The sequence below is a fragment of the Octopus bimaculoides genome, chromosome 4 (assembly GCF_046866305.1).
Source record: "Octopus bimaculoides isolate indiv1 chromosome 4, ASM4686630v1, whole genome shotgun sequence".
NCBI classification, from domain to species: Eukaryota; Metazoa; Mollusca; class Cephalopoda; order Octopoda; family Octopodidae; genus Octopus; species Octopus bimaculoides.
The window spans coordinates 16440417-16467467 of NC_142931.1; the positions used below are offsets into that span (position 1 = coordinate 16440417).

At 36.7% G+C, this 27051-nt stretch overlaps 1 protein-coding gene across 3 annotated transcripts in view; it reads right to left on the reverse strand.

The window, feature by feature from the left end:
• Window positions 1–27051, reverse strand: part of LOC106882604 (uncharacterized) — a 169185-nt gene that overhangs the window by 113431 nt on the left and 28703 nt on the right. For all 3 annotated transcript variants that reach the window (XM_089350389.1, XM_089350390.1, XM_089350388.1), the window contains exons 7-18: window positions 26742–26828; window positions 24447–24543; window positions 23006–23077; window positions 20861–20895; window positions 18532–18692; window positions 17058–17189; window positions 14820–14977; window positions 14203–14319; window positions 7082–7194; window positions 5041–5089; window positions 2642–2814; window positions 1919–1991 (exon numbers count right to left, since the gene is read on the reverse strand). In XM_089350389.1, the coding sequence (XP_089206515.1) occupies window positions 1919–1991; window positions 2642–2814; window positions 5041–5089; window positions 7082–7194; window positions 14203–14319; window positions 14820–14977; window positions 17058–17189; window positions 18532–18692; window positions 20861–20895; window positions 23006–23077; window positions 24447–24543; window positions 26742–26828 (1267 nt within the window). The remainder of the gene's footprint in view (window positions 1–1918; window positions 1992–2641; window positions 2815–5040; window positions 5090–7081; window positions 7195–14202; window positions 14320–14819; window positions 14978–17057; window positions 17190–18531; window positions 18693–20860; window positions 20896–23005; window positions 23078–24446; window positions 24544–26741; window positions 26829–27051) is intronic.

Sequence of the window (27051 nt, forward strand, 5' to 3'; positions counted from 1 at the left end):
AGGCTTGTAGAACAGTCACTAATCCCTTGTGCTAATGACTCGAATACATTTATGAATACATTTTTGTCATAATGGAGATGAAACACTACAGTAATTACCATATTCACATTCAAATCTGCCAGAATATATTAAGAAAAAATATGCAAGTCATTGCTATTAAGGAGAATTCTGAGGAATTTCAATGTAAAATATATTCTCCACTTCTAGTTGTCAGTAAAAGCCCACACGATTATCCATCTTTTTACATGATACCAGCATATAGATTACAATGTTTGTATATGTGATAGCAGTACCATTCCATATATGTGAGCAGTAAGGCGGTGAGCTGGTGGAATCGTTAGCATGCCAGGCGAAATGCTTAGTGGTATTTCGTCTGCCGTTACATTCTGAGTTCAAATTCTGCCAAAGTCGACTTTGCCTTTCATCCTTTCAGGGTTGATTAAATAAGTATCAGTTACACACTGGGGTAGATGTAATCGACTTAATCCCTCTGTTTGTCCCCACTGTGTTTAGCCCCCTGTGGACAATAAAGAAATATATGTGAGCAGTGCTCTAACTTAGCTTGCACCAGAACTTTGTAACAGTCAGGATATAACCAGAGCTGAACAATTTTCCAGACTAGTTTTTGAGATGTAGTGTTGGCAATATTATGTATGTGACATTGACACGAGAGATCCCTAGAGATTGTGAGGTCAAGCATTTGTAGTGACTTTAAAGGGCCATAGTTAATAGAGTTAGTGCATGACAATTTCCTTAATATGGGTAGCTGTTGTGTATCTGCTAAGAGAGACTAGGTATCCTATCCCTATCTGTGGATGTATTTGACAACTTTCTTCATTGAAGCAATGCACGACTAGTACAATGTACCTAGGCTGTATGTGTGAAGAATGTCTGTAAAGATATCAATGCATAACTTGGGGCTAAATTCTGTGTAGGTTTATAAGCCTTCTATAATGGTTTCTGAATTTGGAACAATACCAACAATTTTGAAAGAAAGGGAGTTAGTCAAGACCATTGATCCCAGTACCTGCCTGGTACCATTTTTAATGGCATATAAGATGCCACTCTCGGAGTGGTTGACTACACTCTCGGAGTGGTTGGCGTTAGGAATGGCATCCAGCCGTAGAAACTCTGCCAAATCAGATTGGAGCCTGGTGTAGCCTTCTGGTTCACCAGTCCTCAGTCAAATCATCCAACCCATGTTAGCATGGAAAGCGGACGTTAAACGATGATGATGATGATGATGATGATAAGATGCACTTTTTGGCTTTTTTAAATGCCTAAAAAATTATACCCAGTTTTGTGTGTGAAGTTGGGCCTCCCACGAAATTTAATACATTAAAAGCTTTTTTTTCTTGAATATGCTACAGCTGAAATCAGGGTGTGTCTAATATGCCCCGGGCATCTTTCATGCCATCAAACATGGTACCCTATTGACCCTGGAAGGATGAACGGCAAAGCTGACCTGGGTAGAATTTGAACTCAGAATGGAAAGAGCCAGGAAAAAATACAGAACAGCATTTTGTTTGACACAAAAATTCTGCCAGGTAGCCACCTTTTTCAAATCTACTGTAATAAATAAAAGTAATCACAGCTACCCACTCAGGTCTATCTTGCACCAAACGTTCTTCATTGGTAAAATAGTCAAAAAATAACTTCATGTTGCCATAACATCATATAAGTTCAATGTAGTTCAGAGGATATAGTTTACCATGGTCAGACATGTTTCTCTGGAAGATTGGAAATGCACAACATCACTTGTGTAACAGTGACACTTGCTTACAACTATTGTCCAGGCAAGGAGACACAAACACCCTCCAAATGCACACACACACACACACACACACACACACACAATGTAGTTCAGAGGATATAATTAAATAAACTCAAGAAGAATCATTGTCTTTGAAATTTTTACCTTTTGTTTTAAGAAAGATTTGGAGGTGAAATGAAACAGGCCAGACTTTTCAAGAACTTTTGCTATGCAACGCCTAAAAAAAAAGACAGTGTAGATAAGTTTAACAGTTCACAAAAATAAAAAGTCTATATGGTATAATAAATCAATGTACAGTGAGTTTTAAAATGTTTATCTTTTTAAAATGTGAGAGTCATGTGAAAAATTGGTTATAAATTGCCCTGGTTTTAACATTTACACTTCTATGCTTGCATGGGATATATGGAATTTGTTGAGGTAGATTTTCTATGGCCAGATGCGCTTCCTGTCACCAACCCTCGTCTGTTTCCAAGCAAAGTATTTTTTTCCCATGGTCAGACATGTTTCTCTGGAAGACTGGAAATGCACAACATCACTTGTGTAACAGTGGCACTTGTTTACAGTTATTGTCAAGGCAAGGAGACACAAACACCCTCCAAATGCACACACACACACACACACACACATTAGAGGCTTCTCGTACAGGTTCTGCCTACCAAACATTATTCACAAGGTATTGGTCAACTTGAAACTACAACAGAAGACGCTGAGTCAAAAAGCCGTTCAATGGGATCCAATCCTAAGCCATAATATTTCTGTCCATAAAGGAATGTAACATACTCAAGGGATACAACTCAGTATGGTGAACTTAGACATTCAGTAAATAGAGAGACCAATGATAAAAAAATATGAAAAATGATGCTGTACCGTTTGACAAGTTCCTCATCTTTTGTTTCGGATGATATGACTCTTTTTAAAAAATCAACTTCCTGTAGATCATATAATTTGGGGACTTTAAACACCCAACATACAATGTCATTCAAATTAATGACTATTGGGTCTGGTCTGATGTCCCCGATGTTTACTGATACTTCTTGGACCTGAAGAAAAATGAGTTGTGTTTAAATGAAATGCTACAGTTTAACTCTTTAATCTATTTAATATCAAGCCATGTGAAACCATCCACACTAAAGCATTCATATTTAAATTTAAATTTTGACTCATAATATGAATAATTTTTTCTACTCTAGGCACAAGGCACGATTTTTTGGGGGAAGGGCCAGTCAATTAGATCGATCTCAGTATGCAACTGGTACTTAATTTATCGACCTTGAAAGGATGAAAGGCAAAGTCGACCTTGGTGGAATTTGAACTCAGAATGTAGACAGACAAAATACCACTAAGCATTTCACCCAGCGTGCTAACGTTTCTGCCAGCTTGCTGCCCTCATAGAAATATTCTTTTCTACTTTAGGCACAAGGCCTTAAATTTTGGGGGAGGCGGCCAGTTGATTAGATCGACCCAGTAGTCAACTGGTACTTAATTTATCAACTCCGAAAGGATGAAAGGCAGAGTCGATCTCGAAGGAATTTGAATTCAGAACGTAAAGACAGACAAAATACTGCTAAGCATTTCACCTGGCGTGCTAACCTTTCTTTATTGCCCGCAAGGGGCTAAACATAAAGGGGACAAACAAGGTCAGACAAAGGGATTAAGTCGATTACATCGACCCAAGTGCGTAACTGGTACTTAATTTATCGACCCTGAAAGGATGAAAGGCTAAGTCAACCTCGGCGGAATTTGAACTCAGAACGTAGCGGCAGACAAAATACTGCTAAGCATTTCGCCCGGCGTGCTAACATTTCTGCCAGCTCACCGCCTTTCATAATATGGATAATAGTGTGAGATTTCAGTTGGTGAACACAAGAACAGTACATGAGTATGTATATATATATATATATATATATATATATATATATATATATGGGAGAATATACAAATAATAACAACAGACGAGGACAGGGGGTGTAAATAACAAAAGTATATATTAGTATATATCAATAAGAAAATGGAGTGGTGCCTGACTGGCTCCCCATGCTGGTGGCATGTAAAAAGCACCATCCGAACTGTGCAGCAATACACCAGTCCCAGCATTCCCACCACTTTTGGAATCTGGCTTGGAAGTCGTTTTCTGTAAGTGAGTCGAGGACTTTCCACGATTCCCTCGGAATCTCAACAACGGTGTTAAAACGGTGACCTTTTGAGTTGCATTTTCATCTTGGGAAGAGATGGAAGTCTGCAGGTGCTAAATCTGGCGAATATGGCCGGTGCAGAAGCAATACCATGTTGCTTTCGGTGAGGAACTCACAAGTGAGGAGAGCTTGGTGACAGGGTGCATCACCATCGTGAAGAATCCAATTCTTTGTGCTCCACAGATCCAGTTGTTTTCACTGAATGTCCCCATTCAAATGCTTCAAAACTTTGCAGTAGAACTCTCGATTGATGGCCTGGCCCTGGGGGATAGATTCTTGATGCACAATACCACATTTCTGGGGTGGCACTCATGGCAGGTCTTCCAGGGATATTCTGCTTTTGAAGCACTTGTGCTTCTCGAAACATTGTGTACGACCCACTGCCTCATCACTGTAAGCTTGCTGAAGGATGCTCAATGTCTCTGTAGCAGACTTCCCAAGTTTAATGCAAAATTTCACGTTGGCTTTTTGTTCCTGTCCATGACAAAATTGCAGACTACAGCATACATGTGATCAGAAAAACACAAATTTCACAACTTGCAAAGTAAACAATGATGTCACTCAACACACCGCTTCATGAAGGTCACTGCTAACTTTCACTGAGTATGCAACTCTGTGCTGCCATCTGTTGGCATGCTACAGAACTAGTCCAAGAACTTTTTCATACCACCTCGTATGAAACTGAAGAAGTGTTGGTAACAGAAAATCAAAGTTCTCTATGTGAGTCTCCATAATTGTGTCTTTCAATACATACAGTCCTCTAGTTCCAATGATATTGAGTTCTGCCTCTTTTGTCATCATATGTAGTTTGTAAATGTAGATTGTATTTTGAAAATGTTTTCATTAGAAATTTTCATTAAAAATTTCAATAAAAAATATAAAAATACAACCCTTTATGGCTTTTATTCTTATTTACTTTAGAAATGTTATCAAATGGTTGGAACTAAGAGAGAGAAGGAAATGCTTTTGTTACTCAGAATTTTGAATGTTTTGAAGAAATAAGAACAATATGTTTTTTTTGTTATTTGGTTTTGCAAAAGAGTGTTTAACATTCGAAGAATTTATTTATTTTACCTGTGTTTGAGTTGTGACTTGAATAACACCTATTTTCTTAATTGGAAAACTGAAAAGAAAATTTTGAATATTTTGGTTACTTTTTCAATAAAATGAACTGTCAGTGGTGGAAATTTAATTTTCAGTTGCTGTAATTTTATCAAAGCAAATATCAAGAAACTAAATATACAAAAATAAATCTTGGTGAAATAATTGAATTTCAGTTCAAAGAAGCACAGATATTTTATCCTTTCCTTGTTTCAGTCATTGGACTGTGGCCATACTGGGGCACTACATCGAAGAGTTGTAGCTGAACAGATCAATCCCAGTTATTATTTTGCCAAATTGCAAAGTTACATGGATGATAACACAGTTGTCAGGCAGTGATGGTTTGTTTACATCCCTATAACTTAGTTGTTCAATAACAAAAGAGACTAATAGAACAGATACCAGACTTTAAAAGATAAATACTGGGGTTGATTTGTTTGACTAAACTCTTCAGGGCAGTGCTCCAGCATGGCTACAGTTCAATGGTTAAACAAGTAAATAATAAAAGATAAAAGATACTGTAATTGATGCAGAAATTACTGTGTCACAACTTGGAGTATCTGATGCACCCCGAAAATGTAAGATTTCTCTTGAAAAGTAAATGATATGGAACCAATTTGCCATCATCATCATTGTTAGATGTCTGCTTTCTATGGTAGCTTAGGCTGGCAGGGGACATCACCGTGCCAAAGCATTTCATATTGGGAGCTATTGCTCCCTAAAGACTGGTGTCCATACATGTCATTTGGCTTGGTATCTACAGCTGAATACCCTTTCTTATTGCTGACCACTTTACAGAGTTCAATGGGTGCATTTCTCATTGCCATCAGCACAGGAGTATTCAGTAAGAGACCCGAGGCATATAGATTGAGGATGAGAGAGGGGGGAGGGGGAGAGAGAGAGAGAGGGGGAGAGAGAGAGAGAGAGAGAGAGAGAGAGAGAGAGACCACAGAAAGGGCAGTAACTGGTAGTTGAGATGGAGATAGTAGTGTAAGAGTAAAGAGTACTCAGCAGATGAGTGTGTGTACATTTGTTGAAATGACTGAGAAGGAGGATAGGAGAGAGGAAGAGAGAGAGAGAGAGAGAGAGAGAGAGAGAGAAAGAGAGAGAGAGAGAGAGAGAGAGAGAGAGAGAGAGGTGAGGGAGAGAGAGACAGACAGAGAATAAGACATCAGAAGGACCAAAATGGGAAAGAGGGAAGAAGGGGCAAGAGCATGATGGGTAAGTATGATGAGCAAAGGAAGAGATATTTGAAGGTGGTGTTGGTAGAGGAGTGAGTGGCAATAACAATGGTGAACAGAATGAAGGGTGAGCAATGAGACACAAGTAAGAGTAGGTGATGGCTGGCAACAGAAGTAACACAGAAGAGTGTTTATCAGTTTGATTTTGATGAGGAGAACACAATCCTCTCGTCATCTTCAAATGATCTGTTTGCAATCAAATGAACAAGTGATGACTACCTATAAAATCATGACATCTGGAATTTGAGGCTCAAGGTAACTGCATTGTTTGATTAGTATTTTGTTTATTACCAAAGAGTTATCACTGAAGACTTAGATCTTGAAATTCACAGTACTGGTGTCTTGGATGACAACATAATTCCAACAGAATGATACTGCAGAGGAATTCATCAAGATATTTTAGACATGATATCTCTAAAATCTAGTTTCTTTAACAAGAGTTAGTTTTTAAAACAAGACAAAAAGTTATTTACATTATTTACATTATTTACATTTGACGGATATTTGTCCTCATCTTGTTTGTTGTTAACACAACGTTTCGGCTGATACAGCCTCCAGCCTTCTTCAGGTGTCTTGGGGAAATTTCGAACCTGGGTTCTCATTCCTAAGGTATTTTTCAATGTTATTATTATTATTATTATTATTATTATTATTATTATTATTATTATTATTATTATTATTATTATTATTATTATTATTATCATTATTATTATTATTATTATTTAATGTTATTATTATTATCATTAAGACAAAAAGTTGTTAAATATTCGTACCTTTGATAATAATATGTACCTGGTGTGTGAAACTGATGCATAAAAGCAGAAGGTGACTCTCTGACTGCTCCGCTGTTGAATCCTCCTTGGACTGGCTCATAGGAATAAGTAACCTAAACATGGTTGAAATAATAATAAAAATTAATCCATAGATTATCTTCTTTATAAACAATAAAATATTAGACATAAATATAAAAGACAGTCTGAAGTGATGTAACATTCCCTTTTCATTTTGGGAAAACAAAGCACCAGAATGCAGGACCTGGCCCCAGTCCTGCTTCTCTTTGGTTCAAGGATTTGAGCAAAGTTGACTCCAATATCAGGACCAATTTCATGCAAGCATGAAGGCATGCTGGCAAAATGCTGCTCCTCTAAATGAAAGCCTTACCTGCCATTGTAAAGCAAAGCAGGTATTGCTCTTCACTCAAGAAAACATGTAGTAAATAATTCACAAGACTGAGTCCTCAACTTGTTCCATTTGTCAAAATGTTTGCATGGCATCAGCAGGCCTCAAGAGACACATGTATGTCCATAGAACATGATTACTGTTTTATTTCATTGAACTTTCATTTGTTGTTCATGACGAGAGAATCTGTCACCATCGTCATCATCATATATATATGTATATACACACATACACATACATAAACTTTATTTGTGAATAAACAAGGCAACCAATAGTTTCTTGAGGGGAGATCTCTACAATTCTTCAAGCTCACAACATTGGAAAAATGCAAAACAGAGACGTTACCAACATTCCAATATGATTGGCTTGAACATTAAAAAAAGACATAGTTAAGTGAAAACTAACATAGGTAATGTAGTGTTTCCGCCACTCACCACAATCTTAATCACTCAAAAGTTGCATCCATGATGAAAAAACAGATCATTAGCATTAAAACCTTCCTGTATGCTTCCATTCAGTTTTAAATCAATGGGTATTTCAGAGTTGTCTTCCTTGTCTTTCTTGACAAGAACACAAATTACCTTTTTCTCTTTTCTCTGCAGTAGTAATTTTCATTGATAAAAATTTGTTAGTCTTCATAATAATTATATATTACTTTAACCTTTCTGTCTGTAGAAGAGTCTCAGCACAACAAGGTTTATCTTTGGTAAACTGATGAGAGAACAACTTTCTTTCATATATTTACAACTCTTAGACTTTTACTTGTTGATAGAAAATATTTACTCTTTTTTACTCTTTTACTTGTTTCAGTCATGTGACTGTGGCCATGCTGGAGCACCGCCTTTAGTCGAGTAAGTTGATCTCAGGACTAATTCTTTGTAAGCCTAGTACTTATTCTATCGGCCTCTTTTATGGGGACGTAAATACACCAGCGTCGGTTGTCAAGTGATGTTGGGGGGACAAACACAGACATACAAACATATACACACACATATATATACATATATATATGACAGGCTTCTTTCAGTTTCCGTCTACCAAATCCACTCACAAGGCTTTGGTCGGCCCGAGGCTATAGTAGAAAACACTTGCCCAAGGTGCCACACAGTGGGACTGAACCTGGTTCGTAAGCAAGCTATTTACCACACAGCCACTCCTACACCTATATTTTGCCAACGTATTTACACCTTATGAAGGTAAATAATCCAATCTTTCTCTGCTGTTCTCACAGCTATACTATGTTTGAAATTTATTTTCTTGTCTGTAAAACACCAACACATAGGATGCTTCCAAAGTTTGTTTATAAAATGTTCCCACATTCAAAAAAGCTATTATTTAGCAGTAAAATTGGGGGTGATTGTTGTCAGGGAATGTTTAGCTTAATGGTAGAGCACTCAGCAGATATCTTTGAGGTGCAGGTACAACTGCCTGCTGTCAACTTTTTCTTGTCTTGAAAGGGTAAATACCCAATCTTTCTCTATTGTTCTTACCGCTATACTGTGTTTGAATTTTACTTTCTAATTGTTAAAATATTTATATCTTGTAGAAATTACAGGTCCCTTTTTAAATGGTTAAAATGTTATCAAGAATTTTTAAAGGTGTGAATCTAACTAATAAAAATTACTTGTGTTACAGGTGTCTTGCAATAGAGAAGAGACATAGCTTTGCATTATATGCGGGTTAGTGAGAGTAGCTGGAAGGGAGATAAAGATGGTAATGATGGGATGCCAAAACATACTCTCAAGGTACAAGAAGGTGAATATAAGGGGTTATATAAACAGTGGATCAGTGGGGAATGAAAAGGTGTGTTATTACATAAGAATGTGAGGTGTATTTCGATGGTAAGTATTTTTATAAAGGCAAGGGGAATATCTTCTCTGTGGCCATTACTCTTTGATATTACAATTCAGGTAAGGCAGAGAGCTGGCAGAGTCGTTATCAGGTCTAGGTAAAATGCTTAGTGGCATTCTGTCTGTCTGCATATTCTAAGTTCAAATTCTGTCAAGGTTGACTTTGCTTTCCATCCTTTCAGTGTTGATAAAATAAGTAGCAGTCATATACTGGGGTTGATCTAATCTACTGGCCCCCATCCCCCAAAATTTTAGGTCTTGCACTTATTGTAGAAAAAATATTCTTTTCTTTTTTACTCTAGGCACAAGGCCCCAAATTTTGGGGGAGGGGGCCAGTCAATTAGAGCGACCCAGTATGTAACTGGTACTTAATTTATTGACCTCAAAAGGATGAAAGGCAAAGTTGACCTCGGTGGAATTTGAACTCAGAATGTAAAGACATACGAAATGCTGCTAAGCATTTCGTCCAGCATGCTAACGTTTCTGACAGCTTATTGTAAAAAGAATATTGCAATGCAGGTAACTTTACAAGGCGTTTTGGAGGTAGATATAGTGTTTTGAGGAGACAAAAATACTTTATTTGCATTAAGTTTGGTTAATACCCACTTAATTTCTCACTGTCATTGGTTAGTCTGAACTTAGTAGCACAAGAGAATGGTAAGGAATTTAATTCTTACCAATCGACTGTTGCGACTATCAATCAAATAACAAAGAAACTAAACAAAAACTGTTTTAGTGCTTTGTGGTTGCCAGAAAAAATGTGGTGATACTTTAACCCCAGACAGCATGGTGTGCAGACAATTCTTAAGACAAGATGGCCAACCTATTTCCAGCTTTATATAAAATACACATAGCAAATCACATTCTACTTCCTTTCCTTGAAGTCAAGAATATTAATCTATGTTTTCTGTCTAAATTCTGTCTCTTTGAACAGCATTGTATATATATTTTTCACTGTTACAACATGTTCTCAGCATTATATAACATACGTAGTAAATCAAGGTGTGCTTCCTTTTCTTGAAGTCAAGAAGATTAATCTACGTTTTTGTGTCTAAATTCTATTTCTTTTAACAGCCTTGTATATTTTTTATTGTCACAAGTCTTATTATATAACTAGTCTTGAATCGGTGAATATCTTCATTGTAAGAACATAGTATTCAATAAGAAAGTTCTGTTTAATACTTAATTTTGCTGTGGTGGCATTGTTTTGTGTACATTCAGAACTAAATAGTCATCTGTTGTGATTTATCACTTAACCCCAACTCCCATCTCAATAAACATATTCCATACATTCATATATGTAATACAATACATATAATATTACTGAGGTCTTGGCAAGGTTTACACACCAAAATATATTTGATAAAAATGAGATATTATACAATTATATTGGTAATATAATGGCCACAATTTTATGGTGGAGATCTGGCAGAATCTTTACCATGCTGGACAAAAGGCTGGGCAGCATTTCTTCCGATTTTATGTTCTGAGTTCAAATATCGCTGGGGTTGATTTTGCCTTTCTTCGTTTTGGGGTCAATAAAGTAAGTACCAGTTAAGTATTGGGATTGATGTAATTGACTTATCCCCTCTCCTGAAATTGCTGGCCCTGTGCAATATAACTGCCACTATTTCTGAATACTTGGATTCAAATCTTGTCACAATCGACCCCGAAAGGATAAAAGGTAAAGTCGACCTCGGCGGAATTTGAACTCAGAATGTAAAGACAGCCGAAATACCGCTAAGCATTTCACCTGGCGTGCTAACCTTTCTGCCAGTTCGCCATGTGTGTGTGTGTGTGTGTGTGTGTGTGTGTGTGTAGCTCTCTCTCTCTCTCTCTCTCTCTCTCTCTCTCTCTCTCACTCTTTTTCTATATATACACACACATATATATATATATATATATATATATATATATTTGTTTTGCAAGATTTTTTATGTGAAATCGTGTGTTGAAACAGATGTTGTTGTACTTGGGGATGGTCATATTGCCAGTTTAGCCAATAAAAACACACGCACTGTATATTTGGTGTTAATTTTTTTTTTTTTTTTTCAGCTTTATATTACATTAATCTTAATCTTAATCTTATTTCGGCCAGAGTTCTTTCGTCACACTTCTGTGACCTCATCAGTGGTCCTTTGTTTCCTTCTTTCTTATGTGTGTCTCACCTTGCTAACTATCAGCCATTTTGTATTTTGTATTCCTATTGTATGTGTCTACGCATGCGTGTCCATCAATGTGTCTGTGTCTTTTGTAAGTGCATGTGTGTATGGGGAGTGTCTGTATCACCTATATTCTCTGTTAATACGTGTTCGTTTGTATTAGTTTTTATTTATTTATATGTTCATGTGTGTGTGTGTGTGTTTTTTTTTTTTTTTTTTTTTTTTTTTTTAATGTGTTTAATTAAATTTTGTTAACGTATGTAGTATTTAATTCCATTTGTTTATCTATGTATTGTATTATACTTTGTTCCTATTATTGGTTTATGGGTAACATGTTGTCACATGCTGTGGTTTGTTAGTGGCGTATGTTAACATACGCCACTAACAAACGCCACTAACAAACCACAGCATGTTAACATACGCCACTAACAAACCACAGCATGTGACAACATGTTACCCATAAACCAATAATAGGAACAAAGTATAATACAATACATAGATAAACAAATGGAATTAAATACTACATACGTTAACAAAATTTAATTAAACACATTAAAAAAAAAAAAAAAAAAAAAAAAACACACACACACACACATGAACATATAAATAAATAAAAACTAATACAAATGAACACGTATTAACAGAGAATATAGGTGATACAGACACTCCCCATACACACATGCACTTACAAATGACACAGACACATTGATGGACACGCATGCGTAGACACATACAATAGGAATACAAAATACAAAATGGCTGATAGTTAGCAAGGTGAGACACACATAAGAAAGAAGGAAACAAAGGACCACTGATGAGGTCACAGAAGTGTGACGAAAGAACTCTGGCCGAAATAAGATTAAGATTAAGATTAATGTAATATAAAGCTGAAAAAAAAAAAATAAAAATTAACACCAAATATACAGTGCGTGTGTTTTTATTGGCTAAACTGGCAATATGACCATCCCCAAGTACGAGATGCACCATTTTGAGCGTGGCCGTTGCCAGTACCGCCTGACTGGCTCCTGTAGGATTTTCGAGCGAGATCGTTGCCAGTGCCCTGGACTGGCTTGTGCGGGTGGCACATAAAAGACACCATTTCGAGCGTGGCCGTTTTCGTGCGGGTGACACGTAAAAGCACCCACTACACTCTCTGAGTGGTTGGCGTTAGGAAGGGCATCCAGCTGTAGAAACTCTGCCAAATCAGACTGGAGCCTGGTGTTGCCATCCGGTTTCACCAGTCCTCAGTCAAATCGTCCAACCCATGCTAGCATGGAAAGCGGACGTTAAACGATGATGATGATGATGATGATGATGATATATATATATATATATATATATATGGCCGAGCTGTTAGAGGCATCGAATAGAATCATTTGCAGAATTCGTTCTGGCATCCCGAGTTCAAATACGTCTGATGTTAGTTTTTGCTTTAAAAGGCGCAGGAGTGGCTGTCTGGGAAGTAGCTTGCTTACCAACCACATGGTTCCGGGTTCAATCCCACTGCGTGGCACCTTGGGCAAGTATCTTCTACTATAGCCTCGGACCGACCAAAGCCTTGTGAGTGGATTTGGTTGACGGAAACTGAAAGAAGCCCGTCGTATATATGTATATATATATGTATGTGTGTTTGTGTGTCTGTTTTTGTCCCCCCACCATCGCTTGACAACCGATGCTGGTGTGTTTACGTCCCCGTAACTTAGCGGTTCGGCAAAACGAGACCGATAGAATAAGTACTAGGCTTACAAAGAATAAGTCTTGGGGTCGATTTGCTCGACTAAAGGCGGTGCTCCAGCATGGCCGCAGTCAAATGACTGAAACAAGTAAAAGAGTAAAAGCGTATATATATATATATATATATGTATGTATATATATTTTTTGTTCTTTTTACTTGGTTCAGTCATTTGACTGCAGCCATGCTGGAGCACTGCCTTAAAATGAACGAATTGACCCCAGAACTTATTCTTTGTAAGCCTGGTACTTATTCTATTGATCTCTTTTGCTGAACCACTAAGTTACAGGGATGTAAACACACCAATATCGGTTGTCAGGCGATGGTGGTGGGGGGGACAAACACACAAACATATACATAATGAAGTGTAACTTAATAAACCAGTCACTAAACTGGCATGTTACAATATCCAGGGAGTTATGACATGGTCTTTTGACCTGTGAGAAATAACAGCCAAATCTCTCTCAAGTTACACTCTACCATTAAAAAAAAAAAATGGAAAAATTGGGTAATGTTGTCAATGGTATATTTCTCATCATTTAATGTCCATGTTCTATGTTGGCATTGTTTGGATGGTTTGAGAGGACTTAATAGATTCAAGGACATCATACTCCAATGTCTGTTTTGGCAGGAGTTTTACAACTTGAAACCCTTGCCATTTTCAACTGCTCACAACATTTACTGTGTGATTTTTTTCTATGCCACTGGTACAGTTGAAACCCCTCCCCCACCATCACCACCACCACCATGCAGTTAACAGGACTAAGAACCCTAGGAGAGGTTGGGGACAGCTTTATGCTTGGGGACAAGTCTGAAAAAATTATCAAGATGGTCATGGTTGGAATGCATTGATCATAGCTCTGCTTGCGCTGAGCTGACTTGGGAGCTGAACAACAACAACGACAACAACAATTAAAGTATGATTTCTTCTATGTTATATTTAAGGAAAAAGAAAATAATAATTACATTACCTGTACAATATTGTGAGGGAGTTTTTCATTCTGCCACACCCACCAGACATAGTCATGGGGCCGAATAGTGATAGCATGCTTCTCATAACCATCTTCTGTAATGTGTATTGTATGATTCTAGAAGAGAACATTCAGGAAAGTCAGTAAAATTTCATTACATTCATCACCACCACCACCAACACCACCGCCGACACCACCACTGACACTGCCACCAACACCGCCACTAACACCAGCGGCAGCAGAAGCAGCAGCAGCAGCAGCACCACCACCACCACCACCACCAAGCCATGTGCCTTCACACTCATGATTGATCCTTTTGTTACCCTATTTATTTTGAGATGCTCTGTGTTTTTTTCAATTAATTTTAAATATAACAAAGAATTTAGTAAAATAACATAGTTATCATTAAGCTAGTGTTAGGAACATAAATTGTGACTAAGGTTTGGTGGAAGATTTTAATTCAGAACTTTTGAAAACAAAACATTTGTACTCAGAGCCAGATCTGGTTTCAGCCAGGTTGGTATCGAAAGGGTTAAGGGATGTGTGGACTGATGATATGTTCTTGCTAAAACTTACCAGTGACAGCACAAGTGTTAAGGATATTTTAAATGCTTTACCTTTGGAGCAGGCTTAGCAATCACAGTGCAAGTGCTAACAATATCTTGAATACAGGTCACAGTATATGTATAAACACCAATTGTTGTTATACACACACAAATCAGTCCAACTTTGCTCAAAATCTCTTTGCTCTCTTCATCCATTTCGTCAGTTTTATCTGAAAATAAATAACAAAGAATTTAATCCTTTAGCATTTAAACTGACCATATTTGGCCCAAATATTTCACTCCTTTTATTTTCAAACTAACCAGATTCAGCTACTCATACCAAGCCTACAATCATCATCATAATCGTTATTAGTCGTTGCCCCCTCCTCCTCCTCCTCCTCCTCGTTATTGTCGTCGTTGTCGTCGTCATCATCATCATCATCATCACCATCATCATAGCCATATTCACTGCTATATTCATTACCATATTCATCATCAACCACCACCACCGCCAGACAGACAAACAGACAGATAGATAGATAGAACGATAGACAGATACATAGAAAGAAAGAAAGAAAGAAAGATAGATACACATACATATGTGAGGGGCATCTTTCAGTTTCCATTAACCAAATCTACTAATAAATCTTCGGTCAGTTTAGTGCTATAGTAGAAAACACTTGCTGAAGGTGCTGTGTTGTGGGACCAAACCCCAAACCATATGGTTGTGATACAAACTTCTTAACCTCACATTATCATACATGTGCCTATTTCTTTCTTAAATAATTCTTGGTTCCAAAATAAAGTTGTTTGGTTTTTATCCTCAATAAAGCAATCTTAATTCTATAGAATATTCTTTAAAATCTATTCTTCAGACAAGACACAAAGTAAGCCTATTGATTTTTGGAGTTCTAGCAATATATTTATATTTTTACCTTTATTTGTATTTGCATTTATTATTATTATTATTATTATTATTATTATTATTATTATTATTATTATCATCATCATCATCATCATCATCATCATCATCATCATTATTGTTATTATTATCTGCTCAGAAGACAAGAGACAAAATGGTTTGCTATTTTTGAAGTCTTCCTTGAAAAACAGTCTATATATTTTTAGTTCAATGTCAATAATTACATAAGGTAATGACATAAAGAAGCTACTAATTAAAATAAATCAAATTCATAAACGAACTCAGTATAATTAAAGAATGTGAAATCATCTTTGAAGTGAACCTTAGAAGAGATTTAAAATAACTGCTGAGCTGATTATGGCTAAGTGCAGCTTTTCAACTTTAGACAAGAATAAACAGGGGCATGGGATGTCAGTATGAAGTTCTCTTCACAACAGTATAATTCTGAGTTCAATCTCACTGTGTGGAATACACTGTCTAAATACCAATGTTGAGAAATTAGGCTTCTCAAAACCAGAAAAGAGAAAGCTGGCCTATGATAGTGGTGTATAACCAGCCCACTGATGAGTATCCTTCATTCATTGGACAATAAACTTTGCATGCGAAAACCTGTTGAGGCAAGTGAAGTCAAAATTGCTGACGTGGCCAATGACAGTACCGCCTGATTGACACCCGTGCCAGTGGAACGTTAAAAGCACCATCCGGGCGTGATCATTGCCAGGGCCACTGACTGGCTCCTGTGCCGGTGGCACATAAAAAGCACCATTCGAGCATGATCGTTGCTAGTGTTGCCTTACTGGCACCTGTGCCGGTGACACATGAAAAACATTTGAGTGTGGTCATTGCCAGTGCCGCCAGATTGGCTCCTGTGCAGGTGGCATGTAAAAAACACCATTTGAGCGTGGTCGTTGCCAGCCCACTTAACTGGCCCTCGTGCAGGTGGCATGTAAAAAGCACCCACTACACTTTTGGAGTGGTTGGTGTTTGGAAGGGCATCCAACTGTAGAAACTCTGCCAGATCAGATTGGAGTTTATTTATTGATAGTAAACCACAGCATAAATAGGTCAGAATTGGGCCTCAAAACCTTTGAGGCCTCTGGGCAACTGCTCAGAATGCTCATGCCTTAAGATGACAATGCTTGGCTAGTATTTTATTTTTTTGATCCTGGAAGGCAAAGTTAACCACAGCAGGATCTGAACTCAGAATGCAAGGGATCATAACTTGATACCTGCAAGACAATTTGTCATGTTCTAATGATTTTTCTAATTCACTACAAATGACAATTACTAGCAGAGATTAGAAGTTTGTTGTGAATGTTTCACAGATGGAATTTATACATAGAAGAGTTTCATTAGTGATCTATAGTGAGAGGTGTTATATGACTTACCTATGCAACATAGTAACGGTTGCTTCACAACAGGGTTTATATATCTGTCTAATTCATTGAAGCTGCTTATTTTGTTGTCTTTGTCTATCCAGTTCCACCAGATTCGGTCATTTGTTTCTAATCGCAATAAATCTGGAAAACAAGTTAAATACAAATATCATTACCATTTCCTTAATTTGTCGCTGTTGTTTACCTTGGTTAGGCATGACTGAGAAAACCTTTGGCTGAAGACATTCTAGCCTGACAATAAAGTGGGTTTCTTTTGTCTTCTTTCAGATAAAGTGTAATCTAGAACTACATTATCAGATGAAGTGTGTTGTTGACACACATAATTCATTGACAGCAAATAATTTGTTTGCTGAATTCTATAAAGAGAAACCATGATTCTTTTTTTTTTTAGATTCATTAACCCAGGGATAGTTTTGATTGAGGATACACAACCAGGTTGAAACACAGGTGTTTCAAAGTTTCCTTATAGCAATGAATCAAGTGAATTGTCAATACCTGTCATCTGAAAAGAGAACATGTTCTCTGAAGGAGAAATGCAGCAATGACTGACACTGCCAGAATGTATTAACAATAAATATGTACATAATTGTTTTGAATTTTGTTGTTTTACATGTACATAATAATTTATTATATGTCTGGCAGATATCAACATGCATCAGCAAATAATTTGTTTGCTTAATTCTATAAAAAAAGAACCACAATTCATCAGCTTAGGAGTAGCTTCAATTGAAGAGACACAAAGAGGTTGAAACACAAGTGTTTCAAAGTCTCCTTATGGCAATGAGTCAAATGTGTCACCAACATGCATCATCTGAAAAAGAGAACATGTCCTCTGAAAAAGAAATACAATAGTAATTAACATATTCTTTTTCAAATCTGCCAGAAAGTATTAACAATGCATATGTACATCATTGTTTTGATTTTCATTGTTCTATGTGCACATGATAATTTGTTATATGTTTCGTAGATATCAACATGCACAAGGGGGCCATCATTCTTGTTTAGCTTCATTGATTAAGGAGTAGCTTTGACTGAAGAGACACAACCAGGTTGAAACATCGGTGTCTTAAAGTCCCCTTATATCAACGACTTGAGTTGCTGCCAGCATATATTGTCTGATAAGAAAAATCATTCTCTGAAAGTGAAATGCAACAGTAATTATAATATTCACATTCAAATCTGCTGGAACTCATAGAGAATGAACACACGTGTCATTGTTTTGATTCTCACTGTTCTACATGAGCAAGGTAATTTATTATCATTCTGTATTGACCACAAAATTTCCATCATCATCATCATCATCATCATCATCATCATCAACACCATCATTTAATGTCCTCTTTCCATGTCCTCTTTCCATGTTGGCATGCGTTGGCAGTTTGACAAGAGCTGGCAAGTCAGATGGCTGTGTCAAAATCTACTGTCTAAATTATATTTAAAAAAAGAAAAACAGCAAAAAACTCACCACAAATGAAACCAGTTTGGTTATTGACTTTAACATGATGATCTTTTGGTTTGGATTTGACGATTATTGTACCAATGATGTCAGCTGAAAATTGCTCGTTTTGATCCGAATAGTAATAAACTCCTGGTTTTGTAAATGTCTGAGCCATTAACCCTTGAGAACTGGAAAGAGAAAATTAAATTAGTGGCTTGTGATGCAGGGGTGGCTGTGTGGTAAGAAGTTTGCTTCCAAACCATGTGGTTTTAAGCTCAGTTTCACTTTTTTTGACATCTGAGGCAAATGTCTTCTATTACTATTAACTGGAGCCAACCAAGGCCTTATAAATGGATTTGGTATAGGAGTGGCTGTGTGGTAAGTAGCTTGCTTACCAACCACATGGTTCATGGCTCATTTCTACTGTGTGGCACCTTTGGCAAATGTCTTCTCATATAGCCTCGGGCCGACCAAAGTCTTGTGAGTAGATTTGGTAGACGGAGACTGAAAGAAGCCCGTTGTATATATGTATATATATATATATATATATATATATATATATATATATATGTTTGTGTGTCCAACATCGCTTGGCAACCGATGGTGGTGTGTTTACGTCCCCATAACTTAGAATAAGTTCTAGGCTTCCAAAAAATAAGTCCTGGGGTCGATTTGCTCAACTTTCTCTCACTCTTTCTTCCTGTTTCTGTTGTACCTGTCTTTCAAAGGGTCAGCCTTGTCACATGCTGTGTCAAGCTGAATCTCCCTGAGATCTACATTAATGGTACACATGTCTGTGGAGTGCTCAGCCACTTGCACATTAATTTCATAAGCAGGCTGTTCCGTTGATTGGATCAACTGGAACCCTTGTCGTTGTAACTGACGGAGTGCCACAAATGACCATGATCTGGCAAAGCATTAGCTGATGACTTTGGGAAGTAAAATAACTTTTGCCTGATTATCCTGTATACACTCCACCAGATCTATTTATGAAGGTAGGTCAGTCCAGAGATGAAGTTTTGTTTTTTGATTGTATTAACATTCATTTTTGGCCTGGTATTTGATGTTATACAGGGTGTCCACAAAGTCTGGGTACATGGAGATTAACGCATACTTTAAGAAATTATTATTTCTAATATTTAATTGTTTATGTTATGATTATATTTACTCCATGTACCCAGACCTTGTGGACAAAGGTTTCAACTTTCAAGGTTGGCACTGACAAACTGATTCCATGGCCAGAACTATGGAACAGCCCATGATAATGGTAATGATGATAATAATGATGATGATGATGGTGGTGGTAGTGGTGGTGTTAGTGATTCCGATGGTGGTGTTGGTGGTGGCAGTGATGGTGGTGGTGATGGTTGTGGTGGTAGTAGTGGTGCTGGTGGTGGTGTTGGCATTGGCGTTGGTGTTGGTGTTGTGGTGTTGGTGGTGGTGGTGGTGATGGTTGTGGTGAGGATGATGATGATGATGATGATGACACCGGTGATGGAAGTAGATATCATTTCTCATAACTCATGATTCATTTTCCAAAATGTTTGTCTTATTACAACAGATCAGAATAAAAACAATTCTTTCAATGACAGACAGAAGAATAAACAAAAGATGTCCAACTTAGCAAACATTATTTGAAAATCCAAATCATAATCGTCACAGTTCAGCTAAATAGTGATTTGCTGTACTATCAACTTATCTGATTTATGTTGAACATCCTTACCTTATGTCAAAACATGATATTTACATTTTTCATTGAAAAACATCACCAAAATATATGCGCATACACACACACACACACATGTATGTGCGGAGACCCCCTTCAGTCACAACTGACCATGGGATTGCTCTTAGAAAGTTACCCTCTGAGGCACAAGTTCGGGCAAGGTTGTTTATAGAAGACCAACAGTCGCCCATGCATACCAGCCTCCCCTCTCCACACCACGGCTGTTATCCAGGGGAAAGGCAAAGGGGCCGATACAGCTTGGCACCAGTGATGTTGTAACTCATTTCTACAGCTGAGTGAACTGGAGCAAATGAAATAAAGTACCACCAGGGTTGATATAATTGACTAACCCCCTTCCTTAGAATTGTTGGCCTTATACCAAAACTTGAAGCATTATCTATAGCTTTATCTACTTCAAGTCCTATAGTTAAAAATGGATTATCAGATACATAACTAAGTAATGTATTTCATTAAAAATATGGCAATGACAGGGATATTTAAAATAGGTGTAATGCTTAAATGCCTGTTATATAAAGTTCTTGTTAATATCAGTAAAACCATTGTTTAGATATAAAAATATGAAAAGTAATAAATAGATGTGCTCAATTCTATAGTATTTAACAGACTTACCTGGGTTCCATCCACATGAAACCATCTTCTACAGGCTGTCAAAGAAAAGGAAATTAAACAAAACTTTAGTACTTATATATGAAAATGTTATTGATTGATAAATTCACGTAAATTCACCATCAATAAATTAATGAATAGAAATTTTAAATCTTTGGCTAAAATTCAAATATATTTTATTATTCAGATTTTAATTCTATTGGTTTGTTATTTGTATTTCATAAAACTGATTTAATTTTGTTTCATTATTGCAGGTCAAGAAACCTATAAATTATTATTAGATGACAGTTGTTTTGAAGACGAAGGAAGTCTGACTGAAGATCTTTTAAATCAGTAAGTGTTGTGTGATGCTACTAGAAGCTGTATAACTGTCTAGATTGGTACTGGTAGAAAAAACTTTCTAAAATTTACACAATAAATATTTGGCAGAGTTTTGAAATAAGTACCTTCACTGTGTAATGAAAAATTGTATTAACCTTTTTTTTTTATATATATATTTTACTTGTTTGAGTCATTGGGTTACAGCCATGCTGGAGCACCGACATGAAGGGTTTCATTGAATAAATTTACCCCCTGTACTTATTTTTGAGTTTAGTATTTATTTGTCTTTTGCTAAACTACAAAGATATAGGGACATAAACAAACCAGCATCAGTTGTTAAGCAATGGTGGGGGACAAAGATACGTACAAGCATACATACATATATGTATATATGTATATATATATATATATATATATATATATATATATATATATATATATATATATATATATATATTTATATTTATATATACATCATATATGTATATATATAATTTATATATATATATATATATATATATATATATATATATATATATATATATATATATATATATATTTATATTTATATATACATCATATATGTATATATATAATTTATATATATATATATATATATATATATATATATATATATATATATATATATATATATATATATATATATATGTCAATGCCAGTGCTACCTGACTGGCTCCCTTGCCGGTGGCGTGCAAAAAGCACCCACTACACTCTTGGAGTGGTTGGCATTGGGAAGGGCATCCAGCTGTAGAAACCTTGCCAGGTCAGATTGGAGTCTGGTGTAGCCTACTGGCTTGCCAATCCTCAGTTAAACTGTCCAATCCATGAAAATAGGACATTAAACGATGACGACGACGGCGATGATGATGATGATGCCAGACTCCCATACAGTTTATGGTGCAGCCATCTGGTTCACCAGTCCTCAGTCAAATCGTCCAACCCATGCCAGCATGGAAAGCGGACGTTAAACGATGATGATGATGATGATGATGATGATGATGATGATGATGATGATGATGATGATGACCATAGAATATTTTATTGAGGAGGTATAACTATTAAACTGATATTCTGTTGGCTTTTTATAAAACTAATTAATTATATCCTGTACTGCAGTATTGTGTGGACAAATTAGTGAGATCTGTCAGTTATGGACAGCAGGGAAAGGTAAAGGAAGAAGAAAACAACTTGGAAGTAGAGTATTATTAAACTTATAGGGAAAGTGACAGCTAGCGAAATGGCTGAGAAGAGTCTGTCTCTGTGTTGGTACACTGAATTAGGTTATTCTTCTTGGTGGCAACATAAATGCTCAGCAGTATTTCCTCTGACTTTTTACATTCTGAGTTCAAATCCCACCAAGGTCATCACTATCTTTTATCCATTTGGGGGTTGGTAATATAAAGTATGAATCAAGAGCGGTGCTCAGTGTAATCAGCTTATCCCCCTCCTCTCCAAATTGGTCTTGATCCCTGCAGTAGACTGGCCTCCCATTCGGGTGTGTATGTTGTAATTTCAGTTACTTATATGCCATGGAAACTAAATAACTGGCTTTATGAGTCCTAGGGTTAAAGAAAAATGTCATTTGAGCTATTTGTAATATAGTGAATGTTTAATTGAAAATATAACCTTAAGACATGAGAGCTGCAGCTGGCCAAACCATTGGGATGTTGGCTTATCAGCTGAAGGTACAATATGTACCAACAACAAAAACAACAGCAGCAGTAGCAGCAGCAGCAGCAACAACAACAACAACAACAAGAATTTAAATTGAAATATCAAAAGTAAATGAAAAACAAAAACATTTACCTCATATGTTTGGTATAAAGAAGTGTTTAATCCAGGTGGTTCTATTTGGAAAACAGCATGGGAATTTTCACACTACCAACACAAGAACAAAGAATAAGCAAATATCAATCTTTCTGTTCAGTAACATGAATGTATTCATTATAAAAGACAGAATCAGTATTAGTTCAAAACAGCAATATGTGTGTCATATTTAAAGTAGATACATTGGTGAAAGCCTGCTAAACTGTGGCGTTCATCTCGAGATAGCATCTTGTGCTTTTAACTATATGTCTATAAGAGATGATATCTCAGGATTAATACCACAGTTTATCAGACTTTCAATGATGTATCTACTTTAAATATGATACACAGATAGCTATGAATATATTTTTGATTCATTAAGGGTATGGGTCCAATCCTAACATCTGGCTGATATTGACTGCATTGATGATAAAATAATTTGCTAAACTACATCCTCATGGAACAGCAGTTAAAGTTGATATATTTAATTCCAGGGGCATTAAATAGTTAACCAGAAATAATTATATGGTGAAATGTAATATCCATCATCACCTAATACTATACTTTTTCTTCCCTACATAATTATTTCTAGTTAGCCTTTTGATGGCTTCCTGCATTAAATATGCTAACACTGACTTATATATATATATATATATATATGGGCTTGAACTCATAACCATGTGGTTGAGAAGCAAATTTCTTAACTTTGCAGCCACACCACACCTGGAAATTAGCTTAGAATGTGAGATTTATTTTAAAGATTCTATTCTCTCTCTCTTTCTCTCTCTCTCTCTCTCTCTCTCACTCTCACACACACACACATTGTCAGTGGATTATATGTCCACAAAAGAAGCACACTCTAAATGTCAGAGCAGTAGTGTATTTACAGGAAGTTAATTATATGACCGGTCATAGAGTGACCGATGGTCTTACATCCAAGTGTCATCTATAAGACTAAGTGCTCTATGGATGTAAAACCATTGGTCACTCTCTGACAAGCCATATAATTAACTTCCTGTAATATATATATATATTTATTTATTCGTTCATTCATATATATATATGCTAGCCACTAGCGTAGCTAGAGTGTGTGTCGCCTGGGGCGGTCCTTCCATTTGCTGGCCCCAAACCCCACAAAAACACATATTGGCTACAGCAATAGCCTGCAATAGGATAAAAAGTGCCACCTCTTTCAAAGTGGCATCCAGGTGCGACTGCCACCCCACATTCCCCAGTTGTGCTAGCTATGGTTTAACAAGTTCTTGAAACAAACTGACCAATAAGCGACCTTTGTAATTTTTCTATTTACCCTTTTAATATCAAACAGCTGAAACAGCACTTGGTTTCATAATGCAAAACCTCACATTAAAAGAGTAATTTTATATCTAATTCTTTCAAGATTTAACAACACTAAATGGAATATATTTATAAATGTACTGACCAGATCTTGGCTCCAATGCCACCAGACAATTTCACCTTCTTCTATCACAAGAATCGATGGCTGGAACATATTGTCTAAAACATTGATTTTGTATTCCCTATAATTAAAGCATTGTAAATTGAACAAAGTTTTTGTGAAGCAAACCAACTTATCGATAATTGTAAAAAGTAACAAGAGCATTCAGAGAGCACAAACCTCTGCCAAGGCAGCATCAGCGTCCTCTTAATGATTAGCCAGAGTTGATTTTTAAAATGAGAATATCTGAAATAAACTTGACTGCACTCACAAACGAGAATACTAAAAATGAACCCGACTGCTCTCAATATTTAAGTTAAAAAACCAGAAAAATAATCCAGAATCCTTGTTCGGTACAGGATTGATCCCCACATCTAATCAGTTCATGCCAGTCACGAGGCCAAACATCTCTGAAATTTTCATCTGAATCCATCCAGTGGTTCTTGAGATATCTTGTCCATGGACAAACAAACAAACAAACAAACAAACACAACTGAAAACAATACCTCAGCCTTTACTAAGGCGGAGGTAATAAATCTGGTAACATATGATATAAATGGAGCTTAATACTATAATGGTATCGAATTTAAGCACAAGGCCAGCAATTTCAGTGGGGTGGGGTTAGGTTGTCGCCATCAATCTAAGTACTTGCTTGACTGGTACTTATTTCATTGATCTCAAAAGGCTGAAAGCAAAGTTAACCTATGTGGGATTTGAACTCTGAATGTAAAGAGCCAGGGGAAATACCACAAGACATTTCTTCCAGCTTTCTAATGATTTTACAAAGTTAAAAAACTTCAAATGATATGCCTCACAATTTCTGACATTGTTGCTGTTTAAACCCTGAAATTCTACAGATCAGATCTATATAATCAAAGGCATTTTAGTTCATCATCATCATCGTTTAATGTCTGTTTTCCATGCTGGCATGAATTGGACGGTTTGACTGAAGTCTGGCGAGTCAGCAGCTGCACCAGACTCCAATCTGATCTGTTTCTACAGCTGTTTCTAAGAGCATAGTGGGTGCTTTTTACATGCCACCGACACAGGAGCCAGTCAGTGGGGTACGAATAACTAATTATTATTATGGAAATATTAACGTGGTCCTTCTTTAATATGATTGTTCCAAGCATGTCTACGTAGTAAGAAGTTTTAGGCTTGGTCCCAAAGTATGACACCTTGGGCAAGTGTCTTCTACTATACCCTTGGGCTGAGTGGATTTGGTAGATGAAAACTGAAATAAGCCTATCGTATATGTGTGTGTGTCTATGTGTGTATCATTGTGTCTGTATTTTCCCTCACTGCTGCTCTTGACAACCAATGTTGGTGTGCTTACATCCATGTAGCTTAGGAGTTTGGCAAAAGACTGATTGAATAAGTACCAAGCCTTACAAAAAATTAATAAACAAAGGGGTCAATTTGTTTGACTAAAATTCTTCAAATTGGTGCTCCAGCATTGCTACAGTCTAATGACTGAAACAATTAAAAGGTAAAAAGTGAGATCTGTGAGAGATTTGACTGTTGTTTCTAGCAGATTGACTGGTCACCTAGATTCTCCCTCCTCAAGGTGAATTCGCACATGTAACATTGTCAAAACTGTAAGATTAGGATGGGACTTCCTCTCCAAAATCAGAAAATATTTCATCTTTAAACAAACGGTTGATGTCACTATACAAAGGTGGAAAATAATTCAGAGTTGGTGTTTTATTGATTTGACCTCTGGGACAATGCTACTGCTACACCACAAACACTTCAAAGACAACATCCAGAACAAAACCACTGAGTTGAGTGGCCAATATTCATCGTCGTCGTCATCATCATCGTCATCATAATCATCATCATAGTGATTCATCATCATCATCATCATCATCATAGATAATCGTTGTCGTCTCATTCATCATCATCACCGCCACTACCACCATTGCCACCAGCACCACCACCATCACTGTCTTCGTCATTGTCATCATCATCATTGTTGTTGTCATCATCATCACCATCATCATCATCATTCACTACCACCACCACCACCACCACCACCACTACCAGTGCTGGTGCCATGTAAAAAGCACTCAGTCCACTCTGTAAGGTGGTTGGTGTTAGGAAGGGCATCCAGTTTCAGAAATCATACCAAAAATGGACAATGAAAGCCCGGAGCTGCCTCTGGCCTTGCCAGCTCCGGTCAAACTGTCCAACCCATGCCAGTAAGTAAAACAGACGTTAAATGATGATGATGATGATGATAAGAATTAAATTATCATAATAAATTACAGTTTTACATACCGATTCATCTCGCTGACAACAACTGCGCAATAATGGAGTTTATTGACATCAGAACTTTCTGTTTGAAAGTAATACACACCAGGCTTTCTGCAGAAAAACATTGATAAACATTTTATATTACGATGCAAAATTATAAATTGCTATTCAGATTTTTCTTAAGAGGTCAGTCTACATGAATATTCAATGATTATATCTAGTTAGAAATTAACATCAATAACGTAAAGTGGCGAGCTGGCAGAAACGTTAGCACGCCGGGCGAAATGCTTAGCGTCATGTCATTTGTCGCTACATTCTGAGTTCAAATTCCGCT